The sequence below is a fragment of the Tiliqua scincoides genome, chromosome 1 (genome assembly GCF_035046505.1).
Source record: "Tiliqua scincoides isolate rTilSci1 chromosome 1, rTilSci1.hap2, whole genome shotgun sequence".
Classification (NCBI taxonomy): Eukaryota; Metazoa; Chordata; class Lepidosauria; order Squamata; family Scincidae; genus Tiliqua; species Tiliqua scincoides.
Window position 1 is genome coordinate 275867554 of NC_089821.1, and position 15852 is coordinate 275883405.

The 15852-nt window shown below is 40.9% G+C and overlaps 1 protein-coding gene across 1 annotated transcript in view; it reads right to left on the minus strand.

Moving 5' to 3' along the window:
* Nucleotides 1–15852, minus strand: part of XPO1 (exportin 1) — a 60169-nt gene that overhangs the window by 38253 nt on the left and 6064 nt on the right. The window contains exons 3-4 of the mRNA XM_066626327.1: nucleotides 12174–12275; nucleotides 8263–8335 (exon numbers count right to left, since the gene is read on the minus strand). Coding sequence (XP_066482424.1) covers nucleotides 8263–8335; nucleotides 12174–12275 — 175 coding nt within the window. The remainder of the gene's footprint in view (nucleotides 1–8262; nucleotides 8336–12173; nucleotides 12276–15852) is intronic.

Below are 15852 nucleotides of genomic sequence, written 5' to 3' on the forward strand. Positions count from 1 at the left end.
TCTCTCCTACTGGATGAAGCTATTGCTGGATTGGGTTGCTCTCCCCGAGTGGTCCAGCAAGCGGCACAACAGCTGAAAATATAGCTTTTTTTCCTATTATGAAAACTTGTAGTTATATACAGAATGTACATATTTTCTATACCTGACCTGCTCGAGCCCATCATAGAGCCAAAATTTATATGGCCCTCTGCTTGAAAGACACAGGAGTAAACTAAATCTTTAGTATTATTAAAATTGCAAACACTGCCTTGAAGGTCCTTCTCTATCCCATGATGCAACACTTCTTCCCTTCTTCTCCACTCTTCTTCTCCTTCCCTTCTTCTCCACCTTAAGAGTCACATTACTCAAAGTGTTTTTTGTGTCATGCAGTGGGGTGGGGCAGTCATGGAGGCCTCTTCAAGGTATGTTCTGTTCCAGGGATGCGAATTTGAGTCAGGTGACTCAAGTTGCAAAAACCAAGTTTTTTGCTGACTCATGCAGACTCAAGTCACCTGCACTGACGGTTCTGGCAACAACTTGAGTCCGAGGTCACTAATTTGGCACTTAGTCCCCACACATGCAGACCCAAGTCTTCCTGTGTCTGGGTGTGCTTGCTTACTTTTTCTGTGATAAGAAAGACCTCGTGGGGCCATCAGACCTGGTGAGCAGCAGGGAAGTTCCAGCCAGGGAAATGTTAATGTTTTGTTTTGCATTGAGCAAGAGGCAGGGTGGAGAGGTGGGAGCTGGCACTCTTATCTAGTTCTGAAGGAACCAAAGATCATTGGACAAAAGTTTTTAAGGGAAGAAAGTTGAGGGAGTAGTTCCTAGACATCAAAGAGAAACTCATGGCTCCAGCAAGCTCATTGAATGCCTGGTTGCAATGGGACTAATTCTGAGTTCAGCTGTGAAGAACTGGGTTATACTGGTAACCCTCCCAACTGCTGCACACAACCCTTCTCCCTTGCCACTTCTGTCCCCACTCTCACCTAGTCCATCTCACCCCCTCCCGCCTTCAGTGCCTGACACATGTATCAAAAAGTGCCTGACGCATGTATCAAAAAGACTTGTGATTTGAGTCAAATATAATCCCAAAAATACTCTGGGCAAGTCCCCATGGTCACCCAACAGGACTTGCACACAAGTTGAGTCAAAGTGGTGGGGACTGGGGGATAGAGTGTAGCCACAGTGGATTTGCACATCCCTGGTATGTTTCCTTACCTGGGGCTGCAATGCAGCTGCATCAGCACTGGAAAGTTGGATAGGATTGGACCCTGAATTACTTTCAAGCCCAGACTAAACTATTCCACACTAAGAAGATTTGAGTGCTTAAGTGCAGTACAATCCACACTTACATAGTGCAACTATGAGAGTACTGTGGGCTGCTGAATTTGAGTGTGCATTTCTTGCTATAAATTTTAATGAAGCTGTGCCTTCTCAAGGACAGAGTGTGCATGGTATGCCTCTATCTGCTGCTGCCACCAAGTACCACTTTACAGTGCTGCCTTGTGCAATCAGCCATATTCAGAAGTGCTTATGCAACACACACACTGCAAATCAGGTTCCAGCCTCATCATTTGGACTACAATGGCTATAAACAATAATCTCAGAGCCTTAAAATACTCAGGACCTTATTATGCTATATTGCACACCTGTACTTTGCACCTTCTTTTCTAGAATAAGCACTTAAGCCATCTTTGATATGTCAATTTAATGTTCGCTGTAGAGTTCTATCTCAAGTCAGTCATTAGCCACATCAATCAATGACTAAAATTTCAAACATACAATCTGAATTGTGCCCTACCAACCTTGAGGCTACTTCTATTCATCTGATACATTTCTACGACCATCTGCCAAAAAGTTGTATCCCAACCATTAAGAGCTCAGTCAGGAACTTCTTGAAACATTCCATAATTCACATCAAAATGAGAATTAATTGCTTTTCAACAAGCAGCGAATGGCTTCTTCCACGGAATTTTTCTGGTGACTGTAGGCCCAGCTCACATATTTTCATATTAATGTTGTTATTCCATTTTACCCAGCAGCGTTCTTGTGCTACTAGTTTTGTGAAAATAGGAAGGTTTTCAGCAGTTGTAAGTCTGTATTTAAATCCGATAGTGGCTTTCCAAATCAAGGTTGAAATCTTTGGAAGTTCCAATTCCAAGTGTATAACTTCAGAGGCTATACATGGGGGTATGGCTAAAAGCTTCCAAAAAAAAATACTTGCTGGAGTTGCTCAAGCTGTTCTATTGGTTCCAAAAACCAGATCGGTGAGCCATATAACATACGTGGCAATACCACTGCTTTATATGCCTTTAGGAGTGCTGGCACATACTGTCCTCCTTTGATGTAAAAAAATTTTCCCAATGCTGGTAGTGTCAATTCAATTTTCCCTTTAAGATACTGTATATGTTTGGACCATGAAAGGTTAGATTGGAACACTATTCCAAGATAATGAATTTCACTAACCAGTTGCAACTTGTACGGACCAATTTTCCATCTTTCATTGGTCCTTCTTCTTGATTTAGTAAAAACCATATGTTAGATTTATCCTCATTTATTTCTAATAGTTCTTCACTACAGTAAGCAATAAATGCTTTAATGGCATGTTTTAAGACCAATTTGAGTTCTGGACAATAGAACAAAATAATCAGCGTATAATGAGGCAGGAACTGGAACGTTATCTAAGCATGGTGCATGTATATCTAAATCAAGTAATTTAGGAACAAAGTCATTGAGATAGAGATTAAATAAATGCCGCGCAAGAACACATCCCTGCCTAACCCCTCTTTCAACAGATATGGGGCGAGAAATAGCTCCATCTTTGTTTAACATATAAGGAGTTTCCAGTATATAAATTATTAATTTTAACAATCTTTTAGGCATAGATGTAGAATTCAATTTATTCCAGAGTCTTGCGTGAGACACTGAGTCAAAGGCAGCTCTTAGATTTATAAATGCTGCATATAAGGTGCCAGGAACATTTAATGCATATTTACTTATCAATGATGCCAAAGTAAAGCAATAATCGATACAAGAGTAGCATTTCCTGAACCCCGCTTGCTCATCTCCAAGAACACAGCATAATCTTTCTCTCTCAAAAACCACGCTATCATACCTGCACAAAAAAATCAGAGCAGAGGGACTGCACCTGCACAAGTGCAATGAGGCTGTCCTTAAGTTGGAATGTCTGTAAATTGCTTTTACTCTTGATCACAAACCAAACACAAACATATGCTACAACAGTGGTTCTCAAACTTTTTAGCACCAAGACCCACAAACACTATCAGAACCCACCTAGCTTTATATGACTTTTTTTTTTTAAGTTGTACTTTACCAGCCGCTCAAGTCTCTGTTTTTATCCTTTTTATTATTGGGGTGGCCACCTTCTGCAGGATTTGTTGAACTTCATGTTCATTGGATTGGGGTGGCCAATGCTCATACTATTGGGGTGGCCACCTTCTGGAGTATTTGTTGAACTTCATGTTTATTGGATCATGTTCATTCTGGTGGTATTGTGTTCCCCTTCACTTAGCCTTTAACAAGAGCCAAGGTATGTTCATCCACTCACAAGAAAACACGCACATGTGGCTCAGTTTAGCTTTCCATAGGGCTCAATATATTTTCCTTTTCAGCTATCAGCACGTCAGTTTTGCAACACACACAAAATTGGGCTGCAATCCACTGGTGAGTCCCAACCCACCGTTTGGAACAACCGCACAAAAGGAAAATCAGCAATGCATCAATGGTCTTTCGAATACTACTCTTCAGAACTGTACGTCTTTGGTCAGCAGTTCTCAAACTCTCAGGGAGTTTGAGCCCTGCTGTAAGTTCTTGCAGAGGAAGGGGGAGGCAGCAACATGATTGCTAGAACTGCATCGCTTTGGAGGGGCTTAGCGGCTTCTTCCACTTACCGGAAGCTGGAGCAGGCTCCCAGGGGTGCCGAGAGCCCCAAGTCAGCCTCCACAGCATCCCCAAAGCACACAAACTCTCAAAATAATGCCAGTGATCCACTTTCGCAACCAAAACCAAGAAGTGGGTCACGATTTTTTTTTTTTGAGTGACTGTGTGCTTCGGGGGGCCCTGCTCCAGCCTCTGGTAAGTGGAAGGAAGCCCGTGTGCCCCTCCAAAGCAACGCGATTCTGGTGATTGTGCCCTGAAGAGGCAGGGGGAGGCAGCGACACAGAGGAAAGGGCTATCTGGCTGGGTCATCATGATACCCCAGTTTGAGAACCACTGTCTTTCGCTGCAACTAAAACCTGACTTTTTTACACATGACCGTCACAGAATATTACTCTTGTCAGTACTTGAACCAGCACATTGGCGCTACCATCATATTGTTGCTTGCTTCAGCAAACAAACCCACTAACCACCAGATCTAGAGCAAAATGTTGATACTATGCATACTGCTGTAGGCTGTTTAGTGCAGAGTAAACAGCTCTGAGGAATCAACTAGAAGGCAGACCCACATAGCACTGTCACACATTCCCATTTGTTGGAAATACAGAACTGAGCAGTGGGGGTAGTACATAGTCATCAATCCTGACATTCATGGTCAAATTGCCCTTTAAACCCACCTAAGAGCTTATCAGAAACACCCAGCAATTATGGTTCCCTTTCTGCCATCTGTGCAACTCTATCAGCACAACATTTTCTCTTCAGAAATCCAGGTCACTGTAACTCTCCAACATTTACAGGTCCAGCCTATTTATACACGGATTTGACTAAACAGGAATGGCCACTGCAATTGAGAAGGAATGTACTGATCCCTGGAAAAGGGGAAAAATACATCCCTTTAAAATCAGTTTAAAAAACTGAGCAGCCCTTTAACAATAGCCTCCTTAATGAGAGAGAGAGGACAGAAGGCTGACATCCATCAATCCTTTTCTCTCCAGGTGACCCCTCCCAGCATGTGAAAGAAAGGTGATCACTTTGCATTGTGAAGGGAGGGGCTGAGTGAAGCACCTTTGTAAGCCCTTAGAGGAGGACTGATTAATGGATTGTCTTCTTAATGACTTATCTTACATCACAAAGGTCAGCAAGGCTGTTTTTAAATCACAGGAGCAAAGAAACTTTGTTTTTTAAATTGATTTGCTATGTTTTTTTCCATCCAGGTGAGTGCTTGGAATAATGAGGCTCAACCTTTATATCCTTCCTAGTAAAGCGAGAAAAACATTAGCCTAAGGCAGTGGTCCTCAAATATTTTCAGCCTATGGCTCCCCTGATCCCTGTGGCCATTGGTCATGGCTCCCCATTTATTTATTTATACATACTCCACCTTTCTCCCCAAAGGGCACCCAAAGAGGCTTACAAGACCCCACTTCAATTACCTCCAAAATTGGGATGAAGGTGTTATAATTATACAAACAACCATAGAAAAAGTGAATTTGAAGGCACCAGGGAACAAAAAACTAGAGAAGCCAGAGCTGCCAGCACCCTAAGTTTGTTAGCAGCAAACCTGGAGGATTTTGGAAAGGGACTTTTTTGTTTCTCATAAGGGGGGGGGGGAGAAGTGAAGAAATTTGCTGGGGGAGGAATAGACTTTGTTTTGAGTGATTCTGCTTATTGCAAACAAATGAGAAACAGAGACCCAGGCTGCAATCCTAAAAACTTTCCTGGAAGTAAGACTCATTGAAGACAGTGGGACTTACTTCTGAGTAGACATGCCTAGGATCATGATGCCAGAGACTGTTTATCTTATAGTAGCAGCCAATGTGGGATGTCAAAAAGGGGGGGGAAAAGTCAGGAGAAAAAGGGATGGCTGAAAAATAACATGTATTTTTATTTTTTAATCATTTTGGGAGACAAAGCTTGACTGATCAAGTGTGGCTTTTTTCTTTTTTGGGGGGAAGGAAGAAGAGAAAGAGGTGATGATTCTGGGCTAAGCTGCCACAGGGTGAGACCACAACTCACCACCATAGTAGATAGTGGGGGCATGCTCACACATACACCCTGACTGAAACACACACAGATGCCACCCCACTTCCCCACACTAGACAGAGGAATGCAGACTGTGGCATTTGAACCTTCCCTCCCCTCACCCCGTGACTAAGAACAGACTGTCAGCCCAATCCTATCCACACTGTCCTGGGAGTAAGCCCCATTGACTCTAATGGGACATTTCGGAGTAGACATGCATAGGATTGGGCTGTGAGAGTTCCACAGCTGTGAGAGTCCCTTACTTACAGAAGTAAGTCCCATTACTGTCAGTAGGGCTTACTCCCAGGAAAGTATGAATAGGATGAAGTACTGGGCTCCCTCCCTTCTAGGTGGAAGGAAGCCCCTTGCTGAGTGCATTTACTTGTGGAGCCTCCTCTAGCTTCCCTCCTAGTCTGCTAGGAAGATGGCGCACACCTCCCTCCTGACTGGGAAGGAGACCAGAAGCTGGAGGGGGCTCTGTGCTGATCAAATGTAGCACCCCTTCCTGGCCAGCCTCCTCTCCTCCTGCTGCAGAGAGGACCCAGCCAGTAAACAAGGTCCTATGCTGAATGAGCTTGCCAGTCAGATCCTCTCTGGTCTCGGGCTCCCCTGGGTCTTGAGAAGGCTTGGCTGGCGAGGAGGTGAGCATGAGCCTTCTTTGTACCAGGAGCGAAGCTTCCCTCCCAGTACAGAGGAGGCTCCTGCTTGCCTCCTTGCCAGTCAAGCCTTCTCCAAATGGCTGCTGATGCTGGGGAGGTTCCACCCCCCCTCTTCACCATGTTTCACACTCCCCTTACCTCATATTGCCCCGCCCACCTTATTCACAGCAGTTACTTTTTCCCATGAAAGCAGCAAGTAGGGAGGCCACTACTAGCAGCTGAGCTGCTATGTTCACTTTGCTCCCTGAGATGCTTCACAATGCCCCTGGGGGCTTTCTCTACCTCCCCAGACCATTGCCAAGGCACAGACTGAAAACCTCAGGTCTAAAGATATGTGATCAATTTGATAGCAGCTATACGAGACTTGGATCACTCTTAGGTTAGGTTTATAAGTATTGTCAAAATACTTTATTATCAAGGTTTCAGTTTATACATCTCCCAAAACATAAAATCTTAAGTTTTCCCTGTTGTAAGTTCATATCAGTAATGCACCACCAGGGGTGTCAAACTCGTTTCATACTGAGGGTTGAACAGCATTCATGATACCTGCTGAGGGCCAGAAGTGATGTCATTAGGCAGGAAGTGATGTCATTAAACTGTTCATAACCAAAAATAAGCACTTTTTCTCACTCATTAGCTGCAAATGAGAAAATACACAAATCTTGATCATATTTCAAGATACAAGATAGCCCAATTTTCAAGTGGGCTGCCCTTACAGCATTAACACCTCAGCATTACTCAGTAGCTGAGAGCAAGAGGGCGGGATAAAAAGCTTCCGCAGGTCGCATCTGGCCCCGGGCCTTATGTTTGACACCCCCGGCGTAACTAGTTGCTTCTGTGGTAAAAACAATATTGCTCAAGCACAACAACAGGGTGAGGAATGGAGAACTGAAGTACAAAGATCAAGTAACTATTCAAACTTATAAGGACAAGTGGACCTGAAGAATGCATACTGATATCACCAGCACACAAAGCAAAAAACCAATGGGTTAGTGGGTAGTGACTATCAGGACATGTGGGTTTGAAGTCTAATATGCAAGCAAACAACGTTTGGATATTAGGTCAAGTCTAAGACTTATGGCATATTTCAACCCAAAAACATTAACTTGATGGCATGTATATACATGGTCAGGGCCTCCCTGATAATAACTGTAAAGCTCTAGAATTCCCTCCAACAAAAGATTCAAAATGCCCTTTTCTCCTTCAGCTTTTAAGATAGATTTAATGACCCTGACTGTTTCATCAGGCCTTTACTGGATAATTGTTATTTCTCTTGGAATGTTCTTATGTCTCCAAATGTTTCTTGTAGTGAATTTTATTAGTTTAAGATTGTTGCATTGTCTTTTAAGGTACTGATGGCTGTCTTAAAGTATGCTAGTGAAAAGCAGGATAAACATACATAAAACGCATAAATGTAGATGAATTACAGTCCAATCCCAACTAACTTTCCCGTGTTGATGCAGCTATGTCAAAAGGACACAGTCACAGAAGTTTTCTCAAGGTGTTCATTCCCTCACCTGGGGCTGCAACAGTTGGAAAGTTGGTTACTACTGGGTTGAAAGTATCACATTATACAATCCAAGTCCCAATCCTTCAGAAAATACATGGTTGAAAATAAGTGGTCAGTGCAATGCCAAACACTGCAGCATACAGTGTTACTATGAATCTAAACAATTTTACTGAGAAGTTACTCAGGAACAAACTCTACCTTCACACTGGTTTCTTGGAAGAATCTTCCATCTTGTTTTTATCACGTTTTCCAAGATCTGCAGGCCATAATACTGAAAATTGGAGAAGTGAAATATGTGAGTATACTGTATGATTAACATCAGCTTTCAGGATTCTCATTCGAGCTGATATCATTCACACTTAATATCTAAGATTAAATTGGTTAAACACATGACTATTCACCCATTTACTTTGATTTTCCCATGCATTTTCCTCATTTCACCCTTTGCTATACTAAAGTCCTGCTGTTTGATCATGTTCACACCAGAAGGGGAAACAAAAAGTGCTTTGGAGAGCCAAATGGGTTATTTGTGGGGAGGGAAAAACAGCAGCCACATAAAAATACATAGCCTAAATGACTGCTCATTTAGTACACAATCAAGTTTAGCAGCTCGTATGTGCAGGGGCTTCCTGCCATTTCTTTGAGTTGTTAAGAGTGGGGCTCAACATTACATCCACTGACACTGTGTGGAGGATGCATTGCCTACACTTCACTGGTGCGTTACTTAAGGAACAGCAAGACAACTCATTTTTATTTTAAGTTACAAAGTTCTCTCCCCTACCGCAGCTATATCTACTGTTTAAAGAATAACTTTTGTACTCAGTCAAAAGTTTACCATAACCATTATGAACTCTGAAATCTTTTTACCTTCCAGGTGAGCCTGCCAAGGCAAGGTTCAAAGTGAGACATCTGCAGGGAGCTATGAAAAACTCTTCAATCCATTTTATTCCTTTTATCTACTCAACATAAAAATGTCCAATATGACCACTATGAAATACTGCATCCAAATAAGGTCAAAATTTAAAAGGAATACTGTAGGAGGAGGAAAATGGGTCAAAGATTAAAAAAACTCCCTTTAATCAAAAACTAGTAACAAGATGACAGGAAGCAATACCTGAAAGGCAAACCTATGTATCAGAGAGATGATGGCAGCTCAAAATTTGGCTGAGAATAAAAGTTTTTCTTCAAGACTGTTAGTGGCTATACAAAAGTAAGAGAATTTCAGCCACAGGGATCATGTGCTGCTTAATAAAATGAGGCTTACAATGTAGACTGTCCCAAACCACACTGTACTCTCCCATGTTTTTGCTGCTCATTTTCATATTGCCTAATATGATCTTCCTAGTTTCTCTCAAACTTTTAGCATTTGATTTTTTTAGAACTCCATACAGGTTTGCAAAAAACGATTACACTGAAGAAAACTACATGGTTCACAGAATAGTTAACTATCTCCTAACATCAAAGCTGCTTTTTAATCTGTAGCGACAATACAAAAAAGTTATAGGCATTTGATAGAAGAGAGCATCAGTTGCAGATGGAGCTTTGCTTGTTATTTTCATGGCAGAAGTTCTCACAATCAAAGTGAAGAGCCAAGTTTAAAAGCGAACAACAGCTTGTTTCCTCAGCAGTAAGAACTGGTGCCAAGAAACAGCAAGCAAATTCCAGCAACAAGCAAGGATCCCTTCAACACATAACATCTTTGTATTGTGATCCAAACAGTACTAGCATTCACGAAGCAGCTCTGAATAATGTTTCCAAACTGTTCAATAGCAATCTGAAAAGGATGGGTGCCACACCTGCACAACTCTTTTATTCAATGTACAGACTACCCAAGTCTGTTAGCTCCAACTCACATGGATTCTAGAAGCCAGGTGAGTCCCAATCTGTGTCACTGGAGAAGGGGCCAATTAGTACAGCTGTCTTGGGAATCAGGACCAAGGAATGAGTTTTCAGGGACACAGACATGTGTATGCACGGAGTTACCCCAAGCTCAGAACTATAGCTACCTTATTCCCACCCAGTAGAAAGCCCTGGGAACCACTGACTAGCAGGCATTCATTCCTCCCCTCACACTGGAACAAAGAGATACAATTGAACAGGAGATGGCAACAGATCAAGAATAATCACACTGAAATACGAACCTGCCTTATACAGAGTCAGACCATTGGTCCATTAAGTCCAGTATTGTCTATTCTGGCAGGCAAGGGCTCTCTAAATGGTTTTTCCTAAGTCTGTCACCAAGGAGCATTTCTTCTGGTGAAGCCAGAGACTGAGCATGTGCTCTGCAATACAGCTCCTCTAACACATTGCCATTAACCACACATGGACCATTTTACAAGTTACAAGGAAACAGTAGTAAATGATGTACCAGCAACACATCTTTTTTCCTATGCTTCCATGTAGTATGCAAAAGGAGAAGTTGTGTGGTCTCTGCAATAAGGTGAATGTACCCACATGCTTGCAACATGTAAAGCACACCCAACATAGCAGTGAAGGAAAATAATGAAATTATACTGAGATGACCAGTTTTCTCTACTTATTGATATGCTGTTATTTTATAGTGGAGCCTTTTAAATCTAAAACATTTTTAAAAATTCTGAACAAAATTTCAGGAGGTTTGTCCTGAAACCTGTTTCATAAGGTTTCAATAGCCTTATGAAAAATTCTCAAACCAATCTGCACAAATTATCTTCTTCTGCATGATATTCCTTTCATCCAGATGCTTACTATAGGATTTAGTTAATTTTTTTCCAGTTCTTAAAATATGTAAGAACCAAGTACCAACAGTAGGACAGAAACAGCAAATGAATAAAAATTGCATTAAATGATCCCTGTGGCAGAAATTTTTATGGGACACTTACTCTATGTATGTACCAAACCCATTCCCTCCCACCTCCCAAGAAACCAAAACAAGGAAAAAAGCAATTGATGAACAGAATTCAGTTAAAGGGAATCAAAAGGGTAGACCTTGTGGAGGCCTGCCGTCAAAGCCTAGCTGTGTCAGTTGCACAGGAAGACACCCCTTTTCTTCCTATTACAAGCAATCAACATAATGGAACATTAAGATTAATATCAGGTAGTGTTAACAGCTTTAAGAAAAAAAAAATGACTGCATAAAAGCCAAATGTCATAGTGCATAAATTTAGCACCAAATCATTTTGCAATTTATGTAAATTGAAGAATTCTTTACCTGTTGCTTTCTTTCTGTTCCTCTAATCATCTCATTTTTCACAAGACAAATTTGAGTTTTAAAAAATACTGTTGATAAATCAACTTAAACATTAGTAATGTCTGTGAGTATAAAAAGCAAAGTTTACCAGGCAAGCAAACAGGCAAACATGGTTACTTAAATTTAGTACTTTGAGGAAGTTCTTAACTTTGTCCTAAAATTTACAAAGCCTTTTAAAAAAAAGTTAAGACTTTTATAACTATCATCCAAATTCTGAAGGAACTCTCCTTACATGACTGCATTCCTTCTAGTTACAAAGGATGTCAAAACGTGTGTGTGTTTCAGGAAGGTGGCAACTCACAAATTTCTTCAACTGTACAACTACCTCTTTTGCATGTCTGGCAATTTAAATATTTAAAATCTCTATAGCAAAGACAACAGCAGAAGTCTAAGGAATCCCCCCTAGCCATTCATTACCATGAAGGCATGGCTTGATTATTAACTGTGTCATAAGCAAGTATAGATTGCACATCCAACTGAAGTGTTTGGGATACCTAATCTGCTTCAAGATGCACTAGTCTTTACAATACATATATTTAAGAATTTCATGGTCCTCAGTTATGTGCCCATGGCTCTCAGTAATATAAATGAAAACCAAACACATTAATCAAGAGATGTGACAGGATATGGCCATAAATAACACTCAAATCTGCTCATAAGGCAACCAGAATGTTTACACAAATCCCAAGCACCTTAGTATCTTTAACAATAAAAAAAATGACAACCTCATGAAAACATTGCGCACTAGCATTGGGTCAGACTGAAGATGTTTCAAGGAACAAGCAAAAAAAGTAAACAGGTGCTAAATCTAAAATTGAGATACCTTCCTCAAAGTCTGAGTGGAAGAAAGACAGAAATCAGTTAGCTAACATGTACTTACTTTGGTGTTCATATTCTGAGAGAATTCCAAAATAGTATCAACTCTCGTCCATGCATCAGGATGTTCCTTTAAGTGAGTCAAGACCTCCTGTGCCATCCTTTGCTAGAAAAGCATAAACAGTTAACAGTTTTTAAAATAGTTTGTGCACATGGTTGGTTGTTCATCAAACTACATGTAGCCAAGGTACACCTTTTTCAGGATTTAAAAGGCACACTTCATTCTCTTACAAGGATGAAACATTTGCTTTTAGAGTATTAAGAAGTACTTGCTTTCAGAGAAGCTGACCCACCTGCATTTCTTTACAAGCCACTGAAATGCCTTGAGCAAGCACTCAGGTTGAGATGCCAAAAAGAGCCACCTCTGATAGCAGATAATTCTGTGTCTGTATTAGGAGCAACTGAATAAATTTAGTCATACCAGTACAGATATGCAGTAGAACTACTTGCTTGTCTGTCTGTCCCCATCCTCCTGCCCTGTGGCTGACCAGGAGGTGTTAAGGTCAGAACAGTCAATCACACAGACATGCAACATGCAGCCTGCTGTGCAGACTATTGCTTCAGTTACACAGGAGACTAAATTTCATTTCTCTCTCACTCCACCTTAGTAATTCTCACATATCAGTGTGCTCTAGCACAAAGTTTGGAAATTACTGGCTTAGTAGCCCCTACTGAAATTAACTATATTTTCATGGTGGGTAATATTTAGATAGACTTCTACTCATCAGATTCAGTTAGAAGAGAAGCAAAATCAATTCAGAATAGAGAACCTTGTCAATACTACTCAATACATTAAAATTTCAGGTTATAATCTGAATCCTATCTAGCCATTTTCAAAAGCACTGCAAGATATTAACACAACAGTTATTAAGTGATTGATATCCTGCCTTTCTTAGTTACAGGACAAGGCAGCTTAGAACAGTTAAATATAGTGCCATACAATAATAACTACATAAAGTGAATTAAAATTACCACCCTCAACACAAATAGATGTTTCACTAAAGGATTACACACTAAAAAATAGGCAAAAATAAAATGTTTTTCTTTTAAGATCAATAAAGTCTGCATCAAGGAACAATAAGTTTAGCACAGAGCAAGTACACAACACACATTCAATCCACAAGACTAATACATGAGCAACACAACACAAGCTCATCTGATGTACAAAAGAGAGCGATTATGATCACTGGGCTGGGACACCTCCCTTATGAGGAAAGGCTATGGCATTTGGGCCTCTTCAGCCTAGAAAAGCGGCACCTGAGGGGGGACATGATTGAGACATACAAAATTATGCAGGGGATGGACAGAGTGAATAGAGAGATGCTCTTTACACTCTCACAAAACACCAGAACCAGGGACATTCCACTAAAATTGAGTGTTGGCAGAGTTCAAACAGACAAAAGAAAATATTTTACTCAGCATGTGGTTGGTCTGTGGAACTCCTTGCCACAGGATGTGGTGATGGCATCTGGCCTGGATGCCTTTAAAGGGGATTGGACAAGTTTCTGGAGGAAAAACCCATTATGGGGTACAAGCCATGATGTGTATGTGCAACCTCCTGATTTTAGAAATGGGCTATGTCAGAATGCCAGATGCAAGGGAGGGCACCTGGATGCAGGTCTCTTGTTATCTGGTGTGCTCCCTGGGGCATTTGGTGGGCCGCTGTGAGATACAGGAAGCTGGACTAGATGGGCCTATGACCTGATCCAGTGGGGCTGTTCTTATGTTCTTATGATGTTTGAGACATGGAAATCTGTGACATAAGCAATGTGCAAAAACACATCTATTTGTACACAGAACATTTTAAACTGCATTTGCACTTTTCCCCACTCCTAACAGCAGCAATGGGAGAAGGGATAAAAAAGAGCCTAAAATTGGGCTGGATCACAGATGCTTCAATCTATGAAACCTGATCACCAACTTACAAGGGTGGCCCCTTTGGAAACAAGGAATCATTTAGATATGTAAACTGCTTTTTGCTTAAAAGTACCATAAAATTTGTCAAGTAATCAAGCTCAAATTATCACTTTGACTTATCTCCAGGTCAATCAGAGGGCAGAGCCTTTCAACTCTGAAAAGTTTGCAGGCAGGCACCTCTTGCCCATCAAAAGCAATATAGAGACAGTTTCTATAGTAACTTTCCTGGGAAATTCCAGCCAAAGTTAACTTTTTATTCTCCTCCAGAGAATTTTGCAAATGCTGCTGCAGCCTGGTTCCCTTCTGCAAAGGCTTTGCATTTGGCAGAGATCTGTTTTTTGAAACACCAGGATGGGATCCTCTTTTCCATTTGAAACAAAGCCCCAGGCTACAATTCAGTGCTCCATTATTTAATAACACCACCCATGGAAAACAGTGGGTCTACTTCTGAGTAAAAAGGGTTGCAACTATATGCAGCACATTTCTCTGCTGTGAACTGAATTGCACACTCTCAGTTATGTGTTATGGGTTGTATGTTGTATGCAGAGCTTCTGGCTTAACACACCAGACACCTTAAAGGTGGATTTGATTCATGGTTCTCCTGCAGTGGTTCCCAACCCTTTTCACTTGCATATCCCTTGGCAGCCCATTTCAATAAATTGTACCCTTCCTATTAGCAAAATGTTGTAATTAACAATACAAGCCCTCATCTCTTCCATATGAAAACCCAGACTTCATGTATTCATCAGAGTGTTTTCTCTTTTTATCTGTTTGAAGAACAGAAGACTCTGCCTTTGCACTGTTTTGCACCAGAAGTGTCTTGAGAAATTCTGAGTGATTCATCACTTTGAATACTATGTTTCTGTTTTTTTACTGTGATGGTTTACAAACACTGGTGCATACATGAATTGATGACCAAAAACTAGCTATTGGTGGGGCTTTCACAGCCAACTAGCTACTTCCATTCTACCAGAACCATTCTGGAGCATGACCTGCATTATGCCATTCTTTTTCAAGGACCCCTAAAGGCCCTGTTGAGTGCCCCTGGGGGTACATGAATCCCAGGTTGTGAACCACTGTTTTACTGGTATGTGGTCTACAGTGGACTTACTCTGAAGTGCTTACGAAAAGGTGGAGAAGACCAGAATTTAAAAAAAATAAAAATGTATCTTATGATCTTTTACTATGTTTTTAATAAATTAGAGACTGTACAGTTCTTAGGAAACAATTACTGGTAGGTTATATTTCAGGATCTGGCCTTGGGTAAAATCAGACAAAACTATAATCAGACACACCCCTAAGTTTAACCCCCAACTTATCTGAGGGTCATAGAAAATTCCATGACTTTTGTCTCAAAACCTGCCCTCTGACTTATCTGTGGGGTCGACTTATAGGCAGATGTCTGCAGGATATGAATATTCTTAGCAGTGACAATGCAAGCCATTCTCTAACACTGGTTGCTGTTAGACAAGACGCAAAAGGAGTGTTGTGTAGTTTGAAAGATAGTTTAGCACCAACTTCAGGAACCAGAGGTCTGGATCATGTTATAAGTCCAAATATATAAGATATATAATATTAAAAAAGCAAAGAGCTTTTAGTATAACTGCCACAGTCTGAATTTCTTGCAATTGACTCCTTCCTTCTTACTCTGTTGCAAATCCTTGAACATAAGAAAGCAAATTTTGCCATTCTGCTTTGGTTAAGAATCAAGAATGTTTTAGTGGCACAACTAAAATATACAAAAGTGAAGGCATTTTGACTCATCA